Genomic DNA, 13,420 nt, shown 5'->3' on the forward strand with positions numbered 1-13,420 from the left:
TCAATTTTGTCATTTATTTATTTTTGCTATTTATACTCTATGTGGATGGAACCAGGGAAAGTTTTTTCAGTGTGCAAAACATGAAATTATTATTCTGTTCAACATACTGAGTTTGCTGAAAGGACCAAAACCATTAACAGGAAAGAAACTCCAATCTTAAAGTTCTCTATCCATTATTACCAGAACATTACTTGAATAATTTATCTGAAAACGGATCCAATCCCCCCAGGAGATTTAAAAGATTCACACATTTCCCAATACCTTTCTATGCCATGTTTGTAATATAAGCAAGTCTAAGAAAAACTATATTCGACTTTGCCAGGCACTGCTTTTCAGTGTGAAGAGAGGGCTGGTTGGCTGGGGCAATTTGGCACAATCCAACACACAATTCCTTTGTGAATCACCACTTTGCTATGGTGCTTGATAGCTCTGTGGTATGACTACAGACATGCCCAGGCATGCATTCCTGGCTTTTCATACTGAAAACTTAAACCATAGTTGTAAGAAAATAAGAAGCATTTGCAACAGTTCAGTTTATCATTCATTATTAACATGCTAATAAAGAGAACAGAGTGTCCTATGGCATCTTCAAGACTAATACGGTTAATTTTGTTTGTTACACAGTTGTTAATTAGTCTTTCATAAATTAGAACCCAAATGAGTTGACATAACAGCCTCTGAACAATAAATTTGTTAGTTTTTCAAGATGCTATCACTTTTTTCAGTTTTTGCTACAATGGAATTATTATACTCCTGTATAATAATAAGTTGTCTCAGTGCATTGATGTGTAGCTTTCATTCCTTTCCAAAGGAGTTTGTCCAGTAGGATTCTAGGAAAGCCCTTCAGATGGTATGCAGTGAGACAATGTAGAAAGGAACTTTCCTCCCTTTTTTCCTGGTTTAGCACAAACCATAGTTTACCATTTTGTCTGAACTGGCAAATTATGAGTTTGCCTCAAACTAGAAAAGAAAGGAAGGGAATCACTACACAACTTCTCCCTGTAATGTTAAACCATGAGTTAGTATTACTTGGAGCTGCCATATCTTACCTTCACAAGTTTTACTGTCCTTCATAAGAGCATAGCCATTATAACAAGAACAGTGATAGCTGCCTAGCTTGTTGTAACATGTCTGTTTACAGCCACCATTCTGATCAGCACATTCATTAATATCTGGAAAGAGATAAGGATAATGTGATTTTTCAAAATCACATCAGGTCAGGAAGAAAGTAACTCAAGCAATCTTTCTCTGATTCTCCCCATTGGCCTCACCATTCACATTTTTAAATCATGAATTCAAAACATGCATTCAAATTAAGTCTGTCTTCATTCTTAAGTATGTTGGTATCAACAACAACAATAGCAACTTTTGCATAAGTCACATCACACGCAGCACCAATTGCAAGGCAGGGGGAAAAATAGAAAAAAATCATTAAGTGGAGGACAATCCCCCCTAAATCTAAGAAATCATATATCAACAGAACTCACAATAATTAATAAAGATACCATAAGTAAATCAAATTATAACATACATCAAGGTGGGTAACAAGCTTTAAGTAATACATAAGAAATACAACGTGTCTTTCAGTAAAACAAAACACAATGTATAAACCAAGGGCTCATCTACACCAAGCAGGATGTTCCACTATGAAAGCGGTATGAAAGAGGTATATGAAAGGCAGGAACCACACTACTGCTTTATAGTGGTATTGATGTGCACTGACAACTGCTGGGGCCCATGACGCATGCCATATACCGCTTTCATACCACTTTCATATTATATCCTGCTTGGTGTAGATGTGTCATGGGCCCCAACAGTTGTCAGTGCACTTCATGACCACTATAAAGCAGTAGTATAGATCCTGCAGTACACTTCAGTACTGCTATAAAGCAGTAGTGTGGCTCCTGCCTTTTATATACTGCTTTCATACCACTTTCATAGTGGAATATACTGTTTGGTGTAGATGAGCCCCAAGTCATTTTCAGGAGGCTTTTCTGTTTCTCTTGTCTTCATAGGAAGATGTGTTATATTAAGTCAGCCGCTGTGGTCCATCTAGCTCAATACTGTCTCTAAATTGGCAGGCAATAACTCTTAAAGGTTTCAGATAAGAGTCTTTTCTCTTCTCTACCTGGAGATGTCATGAGTTGAACCTGGGGCCTTTCGCATGCAGGAACATAGAACCACAAGCAGCATATAACCATGCTTACCTTTCTCACATCTTTCTCCTTGCCAGCCTTTTCTGCAATGGCAATGGTATCCACCTTTCATGTCTTCACATTTTGCTGTACCTTCCTTATGACATGGGTCCGGAGTACACTGATTTGGCAAGTCTGTGAGGAAAAACGAAAACACATCGCATAAATTAGTTACCCTTGAATCAAAATGCTTAAAACAGTGTCACTATTCAAGTTTCTGAGGAGGCAGACGCATTATTCACTTCTACCATACAACTGAAGAAGAAAGATGGTAGCACTGTATTACTGTACTCTGCTGTTTTCTAGGCAATTTGCCCAATTACAGAGAAGGTATATACTTGCCAGACTAAATGAATGTTTGTCCTGGAGCGCTCCTTCTTTAGAAAAAAAAAAAAAACCCTACGGAAAATATTTCTCAACTTACCTACCTCATTCTTACTTCGAAGTCATAATTCAGAGAATGGACTACAATTCTTTCTTGCAGACAAAAGTAAAACATTTGGGAACATTTGCAGCAAGCAGTTGATGGACAGCTATCTTACCTGAAATCCTCAAATTGGGGTAAAAACTGTATTTGGGCTACATGTGTTGAATTCTACACATAAACATGCCAGTTAGATGTCATGTTCAATGCAGGGAGACAAGACAGCCCTGGCACAGAGCAAATGCTGACCAAAGGTGTTTTGAGCAAACTATTTTCACGCAGGTGCAAAGAAGTCCAATGAATCCACACACATATAATGCCACACAGACACCTCTAAGCATCATACACAAAAACACAACTCTTCCAGGCACACAGACTCACATGTATATATAGATGAACAAGCACACACCAACATCCACTGCAAAAGATCTATGCTACAAACATGGGCACTGTGCACAGCTCTGCCAACCTCTCTTACCACTTGCCAATCTTTCTCTAGTACCTCTTGTATGTTGTCCCAATGCAACCAGGGGCATGTCTAGACCTCCCGGCGTTCCAGGAGGGAGGGGGGGGAAGATCTCATGATTTTCTTATCGCGAGATCCTCCTCCTTAGTGCACACGCGGCCACGTGACATCCTGAGCATCACACCTGTCGTGGTGGCCTTTTTTTAAAAAAAGAAAGAAGAGCTGGAGCTCATGAGCGCTCCAGCGAAAATAAATAGATGAATGAATTTTTAAAAAACCTGATCCCACTCCCCTTCGCGATGGGCACAGAGCACCTGAGGAGCTCCGTGCACTGTGCCCGATTTCTTGCATTTACTCGTGAGGAGCCGGGACAAAACCAGGATGGCCGCCCACACCTCCCACGGTCTCGGGACGATCCCGAGACCGTGGGGAAATTCAGGATTAAAGCTGTCCTAGTTATCCCGGGGAAATGCAGGGATCTTCCCTGCCAGCCCCTGGGACCCCATGTGCTTCATGTGGATGCACAGGGATGATCCCGGGGCCATCTCCAGGATAACAACTGGTGCAGACATGCCCCAGGATTAAACCATGAAGCAACAGGCAGCCCTAATCACATCGTAAGTTAATTCAGGGAGATAAGGGAAACACACATGCCTAAAAAAGTAATAATGCTTTGGAGCATTTCTTATCAGCCTGAAAAATGCTCTCCCTGTCTTTGAGTCAGGTAATATTTGTGGTTGTCAGCTTGGGCAGCCTGCTAAGGAGGCAGCTGACCTTGTACAGCAGGAATGCAAAACCTCAGGCTCAGGGGCCAAATCCGGTTCTCCTGGGGTCCCAACCTGGCCCTCCAAGTTTCTCCAGATGGCCACACCTCCTTTCCCTGGTCTCACTCCCTTGGCCCCACAACCACCAATTGCTGGGGAGTTTCCCAAATTTGGGGCAGTTTTTCCCCTCATTTCTTAAGGTTCAAGTTACTGCAGTTTGAACTTTAAGTTACAGTAAGCTGGGGGAGGTAGATGAGAAAATGAAGAGGCTGGAGAAGTGGTGATTGTGTAAAAGCAGCAAATTAAAAATTGTTTTTCCCCCCCACTTATTCCTTTTCCCATGCTCAAAAGTACATTAATTTGTTCTTAACAGCTTGCAAAATGTGTGTGTGCTGTCTGTAAATATGTTTGTACGTAAATAGTTTTTATATTATGTACAATATTGTATTTTTAAGATTTTTAATCTTTGTAAACTGCCCAGAGTGCCTTGGCTGTTGGGAGGTATAGAAATGTAATAAATGAAATGATTTTTCTCCTTAATTTCAGCTCTGCCCCTTTTGCCTTTGGACCACCGACCACTGGGATATGACCCCCAAGATCTTCTCCGAAATGGCATTCAGCCCTCAGGCTGAAAGAGGATCAACTCCTTTGTTGCCATGCCTGCCCTGCGTCGTTTCTCCATTATTTTCTCTAAGTAGTGTACACTGAAGGGAAGAAAAGTCACTATATAATACTGTGCCATGTTCTAAAGTTTTCTGCACTTTTCTAAAGGTAAAAGAAAGCATGGCCTTGAGCACAAGAGTGAATTTTCACACATGGTAAAAACATATACATATATATATATACTCAGATAGTGAGTGCCAACAGTATAATGAACAAAAATGGGTATTTACATTTCTGTTTCTCATTCCATTTTGTTTCAAAACATGATAAGGCTGTGGCAGAAGTAGGAGGTCAGCCTAGACCTTACGCTTACCCAGAAATACTTCAGAATCCCTCCTGTGGAGAGATAAATGCTTACCTTGAACTACAGCACAGCATTCTGCTGGGAGGAAGACAGGAACTCTTAATTCTGAAGGAATGGCATGTGACTATGCTCTGCCAAAAGCAGACATACCTATAATACCGTTTTTATCTTGAAACCCAAAAATGTTACTATTTGAAAATACCTACAACAAAACTTCTCAGAGAAAACTCACGGAAAGGCAGAGGCAAGCTCTGTCTCCCACAAACAAAAGAACATGCATTGTTCTCTTACTGCATAGCAATAAGCAAGACCTTGAGGAAGGTAATGCCAAAGGCAGCACTTTATTTGTTTATTACATTTATATCTCACCTTTTTTCCTCCAAGGAACCGAAGGTGGTGTACATAATCCTCCTCCTCTCTATTTTATCTTCACAACAACCCGGTGAGGTAGGTTGGGCTGAGAGTCTGTGACTGGCCAAAAGTCACCCAGTGGGTTTCCATAGCCAAGTGGAGACTAGAACCCGGATCTCCCGACTCCCAGTCCAACACCTTAGCCACTACACCACACTGGCTCTCATTAGGAAGCTAGGTGGAGGTGAGAGCTGCTGCTTTCAACTCAGGTCAGAAAAATACCTGCAGAGCTGGCAGGCTGTATGAGAAAGGGGAAAGGGAAAGACAGCGGAGCAGTGAGGGAGGAGTTCAGAAACAAAATGCTTCCCTCTTTTATGCTCATGCTGTTTGTGCCAGCAGTGCTAATCCGGGAGTGGGGATGAAGCAGTAGCAATGTGTAGACTGGAGTAGGTTATAAATAGCTAAAACATCTAGAGTTTGGCATGATATACAGCAAGGATTCAGTGACTGGAAACCCCAACTGCTGGCTGATTCTCCACCCCAGCCCATGTGCTGGGATAATGTAGGGACTGGCAGGAGCCCAGAATGGTGTGGACTGATAACGTAGGTCTGTCCTCTGACCTGTGTCTGTGTCAGAAATGGCATTCCCCTTCCAGGCTGGCACTGTGAACCACCACCTCAAGATTCATTAATGGGGGCCCCAAGCTCCACTTCCTCTGAAATGGATCCACCTCAATGCCTCCAGAGTGTGCAACAAGAAAAGTGTGGCAAAGGTAACGGAGCATGTAAACTATGGCATCTACAACGTTCTATGAGATTGGCAAAAACAAAAAAAAACCATAACACATACCACTCTTATAATAAGGTAAAATTCCTGTCAGCCGGTGGCTAACTTCCATTCATGTCAATGAAGAATATCTAACATAGGGAATATTGGTGGAGAGGTTGACTGTAATGGCTGAATCCACATAGGGCCCTCTTTATATGTCTTTGGAGCAGACCAAAGAGGGAGCTGTCCCTCTCTGGTCCACCCTCTCGGTATCCATCCCAGGAAGCCACCAACATAGTTCTGGGCCAGCTACCCATGCCAAAGTCACCATACAATTTTATTTATTTATTTATTTATTTATTTATTACACAAGGGAATCTGGGCCGTCTCACCCAATTCCACCCAGTGCTAACAGGGTCCCAGTAAGTGGGGACCTAAACTTGCCAGCCTGATTAGGGGTCTTGAGCCTTTAAGCATGCCTGACACAGTATTTCCAACTCGCAAGAACCAGCATCACATTATTAGATTACTGCACTCTTTCTAACTGGGTCTGCTCAGATCACCGCGTTGGGAAGGAAACCCTGTCAGTCTTCTTTCCAACTTCTAGTACAGTGCTCCTATTGCCTTCCATCCTGTCCCACCCTATCTCACAAGCTATGTATTCCACTCAGCAGGAAGGCAGAATGCAACAGAACTATAAACTTTAAAAAGAGTACTAGACTATCAATTCCTTTGTCAGCAGACAAGACTTCCTGCTTATTTTTGACATCACGGTTGTTAGTTTCTTGTTAGTGGGAGAAAATTAACAGCGACTCACAGGAAACAATGGGGGAATCCTGGACTTTATTCTAGCTGTGATTTGACAGTAACATGTTGTCACCTCACAAAAAATGCACTTTTGACACTCTTCCTTGTGTGAGAAAAATGTGGATGTGTTCAGTTTTTTAACATGTAAACATTGCCCTGAAAATGCAAATATAGCTCACAGTTGTTATTCTCAGATTGCAGACGGGGAGAGGACTATGTTTAGAATGACTTACAATAATCTTGCTTTATCATTATATATTGGGACGGGTCCTTAACCCTTAACACTCAATTTACAATAACCCTGCTAAATCTTCTATCATAGCTTACTACAACCCTTCAATATTGTCCAGTGTTATTATCCCTGTATTGCAATGGTCATCTGAGTATCTTCTTCTAACAACTCTGCAATGTTATATTATAAATCACCAGACGGTATGTTGGGATGGAGTCTCCACATTTCATGAACTTCATGTAACAGATGGCAACTGAGAATAATAGACAGTTGCTTACAAAATTCTCCAACTACAAGTATTATCATAATGAGCCAGTTTTCATGTCATGATTGTATTATCTATTAGATTGTATCTATTAGATTGTAAGCCTATGCGGCAGGGTCTTGCTATTTACTGTTTTACTCTGTACAGCACCATGTACATTGATGGTGCTATATAAATAAATAATAATAATAATAATAATGAAAACCCAGGAATTGTGAGAATGAGTGGAGTGCACTTTTAATCAACAAGTCAGGAATGCATTGTTGGGTTAATTCTGTCTTGTTTAACCCTTCAACAACCTGTCTTGTTTAACCCTTCAACAACCCGGTTTGGATATGAGCCAGACTGCATATCCAACTTCTGCTTGGGGATTCTTGTGACGTTAAACAGCCTTCACATAACCCGAAATACACCATTGCTTCACCCTTGCATAAACCACGCTTACTGGGTTTGCATGACACAACAACCCCAGAGTGGGGATTGCAATGACAGCTGCACATTCCTGAATGCACTGAAGTTGTGTTGTGCAACCAGCCCCTTTATGCGCTCTCCTCTGAAACATAGAATCATAGAATAGTAGAGCTGGAAGGGGCCTATAAGGCCATCGAGTCCAACCTCCTGCTCATTGCAGGAACCTTTTCCAGTATCAGATCTTTTCCAGTATCAGATTGCTGAGCCATTCCTTTCAGCAGTTAAAAGGTTCTGGAACATTATATGAATTCACAGCACTTCAAACAATGGGTAGGCCTTGGGCTCACACATTCCCCCCCCATGGCCACAAAGAGGAGTTTGGAAGCTTTTGCTTCCATTTTTGATTAGTCACAGCTTACCATGTTGTTTGAATCCAAGTGGTTAATATTAACGACAGATTTGTTGAAACAAACCAACTTCAAACCATGGTTTAAGAAACTAGCTTTTTTCAACAAACTGTGGTTAATATTAATCAGTTTAGGGTTTGGACACAACACAAAACTGTGATTAATCTAAAACGCAAGTGGAAGCTTCCAACCTCTTTCTCACAACTGTGCCAAAGGAGAAGGAAGGTGCAAGTTTTTATACTGTTTTTATGTGTGTGTGTGTTTTTAAATTGTATACTTTTAATGTTTACTATTTTTAAATGTTGTAAACCGCCTAGAGAGCTTCGGCTGTGGGGCGGTATATAAATGTAATTAAATAAATAAATAAATAAGTAGATGAGCCTAATATTTGCCACAACTTGTCCTTATAATACTAAATCGCAGTTTAGAATTACATGCAAACTTTCTCAGTGTTTTCTAAAACTGAACAAATTAACACTCAGACTGGAAGGAATGCAAGGACAACATACAGTGTAAATAAAGTGTGATGTGGAACGGAATGCCTCCTCACCCACGTGAACAAAAAGCAATGGTGTGCGTACACATATATAGTTGTAACATAGAAATATAAAAAATACTTACTATGCACACATGTATGGAAATCTGGACTTCTTGTATATGGTGACCCATACTGCCGAATACATGCTAAAGAACAAAACACAAAAATTATTATTATACCAGATGCCAAAAATAACTAATTTTTAATTTCCCAGTATTATATTCAGTATATTTGCTTGTTCATTTTATTCAGACCACAATGTTCATTATCCAACTGCTATAAAATTCTTTTCATTTAATCAAAATATTGTTGCTCCAAAGTTGGTTGCACAGCTTATAGTGTTGCTTTGCAATATAATTCTTCTACCAGATGTTGCAAGTATAGTAAAAAGTGTTTGGGTTTAAAGATTTTATAGCTCAGAAAAAATACATCTGAGTGACTCCATTCAAGAAAGAATAGTTTTCTCAGGATTCTAGTGTAGTGATATTCAGATGAATACAGTGTAAACTTTGCTACAAAATGTTACAGAATATCTTATAAATTAATCAATTAAACATCAACATGTAGGCAACCCTAATCCAGCAGGAGGGAAACGGCCACGGAAAATTTCCTGGGGACGGAATTCATGATCTAGAAGGTAGATAAAATCTGTGCTGTTAACAAAGCTGTCTCTTAGGGCATGTCTAGATGAGGGGGGTGGAGGAGTATGATCTTGCGACTTTCTGATCGCAAGATCGTCCCCCACGTTTACATGTGCGTGCGACGTCCCAGGAGGAAGAGGACGTTGCACCCATCATTTTCGGTTTTTTTTTTAATCAGAAAAGAGTGTAGGAGGCTCCTGTGCAAAACGTAAGTTGTTGTTTTTTTAAAAAAACCTCCCGCTTCCCCCACCTCACCCCCAATGGGCACAGAGCTCCTGAGCAGCTCTGTGACCTGTGTCTGGGTCCCGTCTTCTCGCGGTTACTCACGAGGAGTTGGGACGAAAACAGGACAGCGGGCCACACGTGTCATCCCGAGACAGCAGAAAAACCAGAATTTAATGGTAGGGCGATATCCCAGGCCAAGGGAGACATCGTCCCTCCCTGTTCCCAGGATGTCCTGTGCATCACGTGGACGCACAGGTATGATCCCGGGACAATCACCGGGATATCACCCCGTCTAGACATGCCCCAAGATTGGACTTTTTGACTCTGGGAAATGCATGCAGCACCCATTTCCATTAGGCAGATTGGGGTCAATATAGCTGCAATCCAATAATTTCCTTTATAAACATAGAGGTGACATCTGCACTGCATTTAAGCTTTTCCCTTTCTACTCATCCAGCCCCTCCCCATCAAAGTGAGTTCCTTACACAGCAAACTGCTTTCAATAATTTTCAAAAACAGTTTATAATATTCAAAGGGATGCTTGGGGTGGGACAAACAGGAGTATGCGGCACTTGAGGAAAATGGAAACCAAAATTAACTAAAACCAACCATACAGACAGATATTCTTGCACAGCTCTTTGAATCATAGCCAATGATTATAATTATATGCAAATAAAAGCATGCCTGCTCCAAAAAAAAAAAAAAAGTGAGAAGAAACTGTACAGCTTTAAGATAAGGAAACGTGCTCCATTATGTTGCACTTCTTTGAGTAGATTATGAATGTGTCTAACATGCCATAATTTTTCAAGGGCAAGATTTAACTGCCTCCCTTCTGCAATATTAGTAGGGCGCTTTCAGAGCACACCATATGAGAAGCAGTTGAATCGTTAGGGCATTTTTTTTTTTTAATGCAGCCTCCCCAGGGAGAAACGAAATAGACTTCTCGGCCCTATCATGAGAAAATGCCCTGGGAGGAGGAGGAGGAGGAGGAGGAGGAGGTGGTCGTATTATTATTATTATTATTATTATTATTATTATTATTATTATTATTATTTGGAATACTTCCTGGCAGGGATGAACAAACCAACAACAGAGGCAGTGGCCAGGTTCTTTTCCTCTGTACAAAGGACTCGTAAGATGATTTAATATTTTTTTTAAAGGAGGCATGCAAAAGCTGGACAACCATCTGTTAGGGATGCTTTAGGGTGGATTCCTGCACTGAGCAGGGGGTTGGACTAGATGGCCTTGTAGGCCCCTTCCAACTCTGCTATTCTATGAACTTTTGTGTTCCAGCAGTGCCAAGGACTTATAGTAATTGTCATTTTAAATGTTTACATGTTTTAATACTGGAACTTATTTAATTTATTTTTAATTTCTGTATATTTGTATTTATAGGTCTTAAGTGTATATGTTTGAAATCTTGTAATGCCACCTTGAGGCCCAGCATTAGGCAAAAGGCATTAGGCATTATATAAATAAATATAATGAATGATAACAAAATAGCACTGCCAAATATTGAAAGGGTATAACTGCAACTCACCCAAGTATTTCGGGAAAAAATAGTCCTGTGGGAGAAAGAAAAAGCAAATAGATTTATTGGAAAAATACATTTCATCTATAATTACATTAAAATTAAAATAGCTACTGACAATTGAGCAATGTAATCTCAATGTGGTCTTAGGTTTGTGCGTCACACTGGTGGAGAAGAGGCAAAGCATCTTCTCTTGTTCTCCTCATTCTTCAGCATTTTGGTGTAGCTTTTTGCAGATGTGGAATATCACCCAGAAAATGTACTGACAGAATACCCATAAGAACTCCACCTTCTGCTGCTTATTTATTAGTACATCTGTTGCCTAAGAAGGCTATAGCTACCTACCTGAAAAAGCTATCTACTTGAGCCTTCTCAGCTGGCAAATCTTCTGCAATTCTTGCAAATCTTTTAATTTATTAAAACATTTGTATCCTGCCCTATTATCACTGGGATCCCAGGGCGGCATACAGATAAAATCAGAACAATATAAACATAGATAATTTACACAGCTAAAAATGTATTAAATCGTTAACAAATTAAAACCGGTAGAAATTTTTTAAAAGCAATAAAACAATTAAAATCAATTAAAACTATGTGTAACCATGGGGAATTTAAGGCTTTGATAAAAAGCCATGGTTTAACTTGGCGCTGAAATGGAGCTAGTGTCAGCACCAGTTGGGCCTCCGAAAGGAGGGTATTCCACAAGCGGGGTGAAAGCAGTACTCGAGGGTTGTTTCAAGTGACAGCAGGACAAACTGCCTCTTGAAACTAAACTCTCCCCAGCCTGCAGGTCTGCAAGGTCTGGAGAACAGATCTAGCAGCTTGGAAGGCTCCATTTCAAGTGGGAGTCGGGAATGGCCCAGGCCAACAAATCTGATCACCACAAGGAAAGTGAGTTATTCTTCAAAAGACAATTTTATGTTTCTCACACAGAACTCTGAAGTGGAGCACCAAACAGTGACTCCACTCAGGATATGTTACCGGTTTTAACAATTTTATTGTTTTCTATAAAGAAATAGAAAAAAAGACAGGCAAAGAAAGAAAACATAGCAGAACATCACACACTTAGCTAACAACACCATACAATACATCTAATAAAACCACATATGCAAAACAAATAAGGCCATATTCCATTTAAGGCAATCATGTCAGACATATAGGCTATCTATTACTTTACTTTAGCCAGTCCAGTATTATGTATTAAGACCACAGATTATATGTAAAAACCGCAGACATATACATCATTCTTTTGCAACTCTTATATATTCTATCAGAGCTCACTCAGGATATGTTACAAACCATCAGCTCTACCCAGGATATATCCTACTAACGAAGCTGATGCAAAAATCAAAGCACCTTCAAGTGACAGTATTAAATCACAGACCACCAAGTAAGCCACTAAGGTTTAAATAGCTCTGCCTTTAAGGGAATTCAGAACAGACCTAGAAACAATACTAGGCAGTGACAAATACCTGAAGCCCATTTTTATTCTTATCTCTTAGATCTAGCAAACAGAAAGGATTATAAGCACCAGACCAGAACACAAAACTGTTGCCACAGTCCCACACAATGCTTGGCCTAGTGTTTATCACCAAACAAAGAGATTTCTCTCCTAATGATTGTTAAGCAGGGGGATTATGGTGGAAGAGGGGGAAATGTGGGGTAGTTCTGTGTCTGCTTTTCTACTGGCCCACCTAGTATTTCCAAGGCTGCCTAGGGAAGCATCCCATATGTCTGGTAACCCAGTGGTCTTCAATATATGGGTTGCAAGATCAGTCCAGATGGGTCATGGCAAAGCTGTTGCCGCCATGTTGGGCATGGAGAAAATTGTGAAAGTGGGTCCCATGTTGCAGATTGGTAGTCCAAGGTGGGTCTTGGTTCTGGACCAGCTGAAGACCACTGTGGTAACAGACATAGAGGAAATGAAACAAGATGGAGGCCAGTAACTCCAATTCAGACTCTGCTGTGGGATTATTTTTGTTTTGCTCCCCTCTAGGTTCTCATTCTTTCTCTCTCTCTCTCTCTCTGATTAGTGTGCAAGGTAAGCCATTTTGGTTTGAGCCAGTGTACTGCATGCCAGGAGCTGGAGTTTTCTTCCCCTCTCTGCTCACTTCCAAACTGCAAATCCAAGAAAACACTGGAGAGGGAGGGAAGAGTTAAGGAAAGGACGAGACCTCTAGTCTAAACGGAAGAGACATTATGGCATGGATACTTCTTAATGTGCAGGAGCAGAGGAGGTAGCAATGACCTCCAATCTTGCAGCTCTCTACTTGCCCAGGTGCTCATGCAGGCAGTGGCAGATAAGGGGGCCAGGGAGGGACATATATATATATATATATATGTGGGTGGGTGTGATGACTGGGGCCTAAACTACATCAAGTAGGATATTGCACTATAAAAGCAGTATGAAAGCAGTATATAAAAGGC

General features: G+C 40.8%; 1 protein-coding gene across 1 annotated transcript in view; it reads right to left on the minus strand.

Moving 5' to 3' along the window:
* GAS6 (growth arrest specific 6) overlaps positions 1-13,420 on the minus strand; it is a 55,267-nt gene that overhangs the window by 24,454 nt on the left and 17,393 nt on the right. The window contains exons 3-6 of the mRNA XM_063126182.1: positions 11,003-11,027; positions 8,680-8,742; positions 2,208-2,330; positions 1,050-1,172 (exon numbers count right to left, since the gene is read on the minus strand). Of these exons, the coding sequence (XP_062982252.1) occupies positions 1,050-1,172; positions 2,208-2,330; positions 8,680-8,742; positions 11,003-11,027 (334 nt within the window). The remainder of the gene's footprint in view (positions 1-1,049; positions 1,173-2,207; positions 2,331-8,679; positions 8,743-11,002; positions 11,028-13,420) is intronic.

This window comes from Elgaria multicarinata, chromosome 5, assembly GCF_023053635.1.
Source record: "Elgaria multicarinata webbii isolate HBS135686 ecotype San Diego chromosome 5, rElgMul1.1.pri, whole genome shotgun sequence".
Taxonomy (NCBI): domain Eukaryota; kingdom Metazoa; phylum Chordata; class Lepidosauria; order Squamata; family Anguidae; genus Elgaria; species Elgaria multicarinata.